Source organism: Tripterygium wilfordii, chromosome 12 (genome assembly GCF_013401445.1).
Source record: "Tripterygium wilfordii isolate XIE 37 chromosome 12, ASM1340144v1, whole genome shotgun sequence".
Taxonomy (NCBI): domain Eukaryota; kingdom Viridiplantae; phylum Streptophyta; class Magnoliopsida; order Celastrales; family Celastraceae; genus Tripterygium; species Tripterygium wilfordii.
Genome location: NC_052243.1, coordinates 2,557,339 through 2,559,249, shown reverse-complemented (window position 1 = coordinate 2,559,249; position 1,911 = coordinate 2,557,339). Strand labels below are relative to the sequence as shown.

At 42.1% G+C, this 1,911-nt stretch overlaps 1 protein-coding gene across 1 annotated transcript; it reads left to right on the top strand.

The window, feature by feature from the left end:
* Window positions 1–302: 302 nt before the first annotated feature.
* Window positions 303–1,668, top strand: LOC120011497 (GATA transcription factor 9-like). Its single transcript, XM_038862622.1, has 2 exons — window positions 303–789; window positions 886–1,668. Exons 1-2 carry the CDS (start codon window positions 487–489, stop codon window positions 1,540–1,542), a joined length of 960 nt encoding a protein of 319 aa, XP_038718550.1. The 5' UTR covers window positions 303–486; the 3' UTR covers window positions 1,543–1,668.
* The last annotated feature ends 243 nt before the right edge of the window (window positions 1,669–1,911 follow it).

Genomic DNA, 1,911 nt, shown 5'->3' with positions numbered 1-1,911 from the left:
AATTAACTTAAGAAATTAACATTTAATTTAATTCCATTTAAATTGTTTATTTACGCCCCCTTAACAATTTTTAAAAAAAAATTAAAAACATAACTTGCAAGTGGCCCATTTTTATATTCATATCCTTCTGCCACTCTGCATGTAAAAAGATGCACCAATTTTTCATTAATTTCCATTTAAGCCCCTCCCTTCCCTCCTCAAAACCCATTCCCTAGTCCCTCCCACAGTCTATCACTGGGCACAATCACTCACTGCATTCCCCTTAAAACCAAAGCTACGCTTCCTCCCTCCCCCTCTCTCTCTCTCTCTCTCTAAATTGTTCAACAATCTCTCTCTAAAAACTCTGCTCTTTTATCTCCTGTAAGACCGTTCAACTTTCTTTCTCTATATCCATATTCATTGCTTAGACAACACTCCTCTGTTTCTCTCTCTAAAATTAATACAGCCCTTTCGTCGAATCCTTAATTCGTTTCGTAAATTATATCAATGGAGGCATCAGGCTACTTCTACGCCGCCGGTGCAGGCGACCATTTCTCGTTGGATAAGAGAATTTCTGAGCAGAAACACGGAGACCACTTCGCCATTGATGACCTCCTTAATTTGTCCAACGATGACGCCATAATGGGCGACGGATTCTTCGATAATAGTAGCAATAACGTTATCGGAAACAATTCTTCCGATTCTTCCCTTTTAACCTCCAATGATAGCTGCAATTCGTCCGTTTCCGGTGGCGATAACAAATTTAACGGATTTGCAGGTTCTCAATTCTCCGGCGAGCTCTGCGTTCCCGTAAGTTCTTTTTCATGCAGAATTTTCTAGATTTTCAATTGCGAATATTTGAGAATTAGTTGGATTCATATCTAAATTTGGAAAATTCTTCTACAGTACGATGACTTGGCGGAGCTTGAATGGCTGTCAAATTTTGTGGAGGACTCATTCTCTGCCGAACATGACGTGGAGACCAAATACCACTATTTTCCCGGACCCAAACCACCAACACCCGAATCCTCCTCCTCCGACACTCATCCGGAGTCGACCCGGAACTCCGCCAACGCAATCTTCCAACCTGATACCCCACTTCCAGGGAAGGCCCGGTCCAAGAGGTCAAGGGCTGCCCCTTGTGATTGGACCACTCGCCTCCTTCACGTCTCTCCCACAACCAAACCCGCACCTGCCAGAAAACGAGATAACCCGAACTCCAATTCGGATGCGGGACCCGTCAGGAAATGTCTGCATTGCTCATCGGAGAAAACTCCGCAGTGGCGGAGTGGGCCAATGGGGCCGAAAACTTTGTGTAATGCGTGCGGGGTGAGGTACAAAGCGGGTCGTTTAGTACCCGAATACCGACCGGCTTCGAGTCCGACATTTGTGCCCATGAAGCATTCGAATTCGCATAAGAAGGTATTGGAGCTTAGGAGGCAGAAAGATTTAGAGAGAGCACAGCATCAACAGTTCCTTGGTGAAAGTTCGATGTTCGGCATATCCAACGGTGCCGATGATTACTTGATCCGTCATCACAGCGGCTTCAGGCATATGATCTAGATTTAATTACAATTAAACCTTCGCAAAATAATTATAGTTTATGTTCAATTTTGGTCGTTTTTTAAGATCCAATTTTCATGGTTCCTTTAAACAAGAAGGTACGTAGAAGTTAGAAAAAGAAAAAGAGGGGAGGGAGAAGGAAATCGTTTTTGATTATTAGACTCACTAATCACAATGTATTCTCAATTTTTGAAACTCTCAATCTTCATTAAGAATCTTCTTTTTCAAAACTAAATTACAATTGCTAACTTAAGTACGCGAATTTGGCCGATTAGTTTGGAAAACAAAAATAATGAATATCCCAACAGTTGAGATCTCTAGTTATTTCCGTTGTTGAGTTGGATTCACAGAATTCAAGTGAATTTATGG

Bases quoted from the DNA above. Each gene is read 5' to 3' on its own strand.
- LOC120011497 (XM_038862622.1), top strand. From the start codon at position 487: ATGGAGGCATCAGGCTACTTCTACGCCGCCGGTGCAGGCGACCATTTC. The intron at 790-885 runs GTAAGTTCTTTT...ATTCTTCTACAG, and splicing joins CCGGCGAGCTCTGCGTTCCC to TACGATGACTTGGCGGAGCT.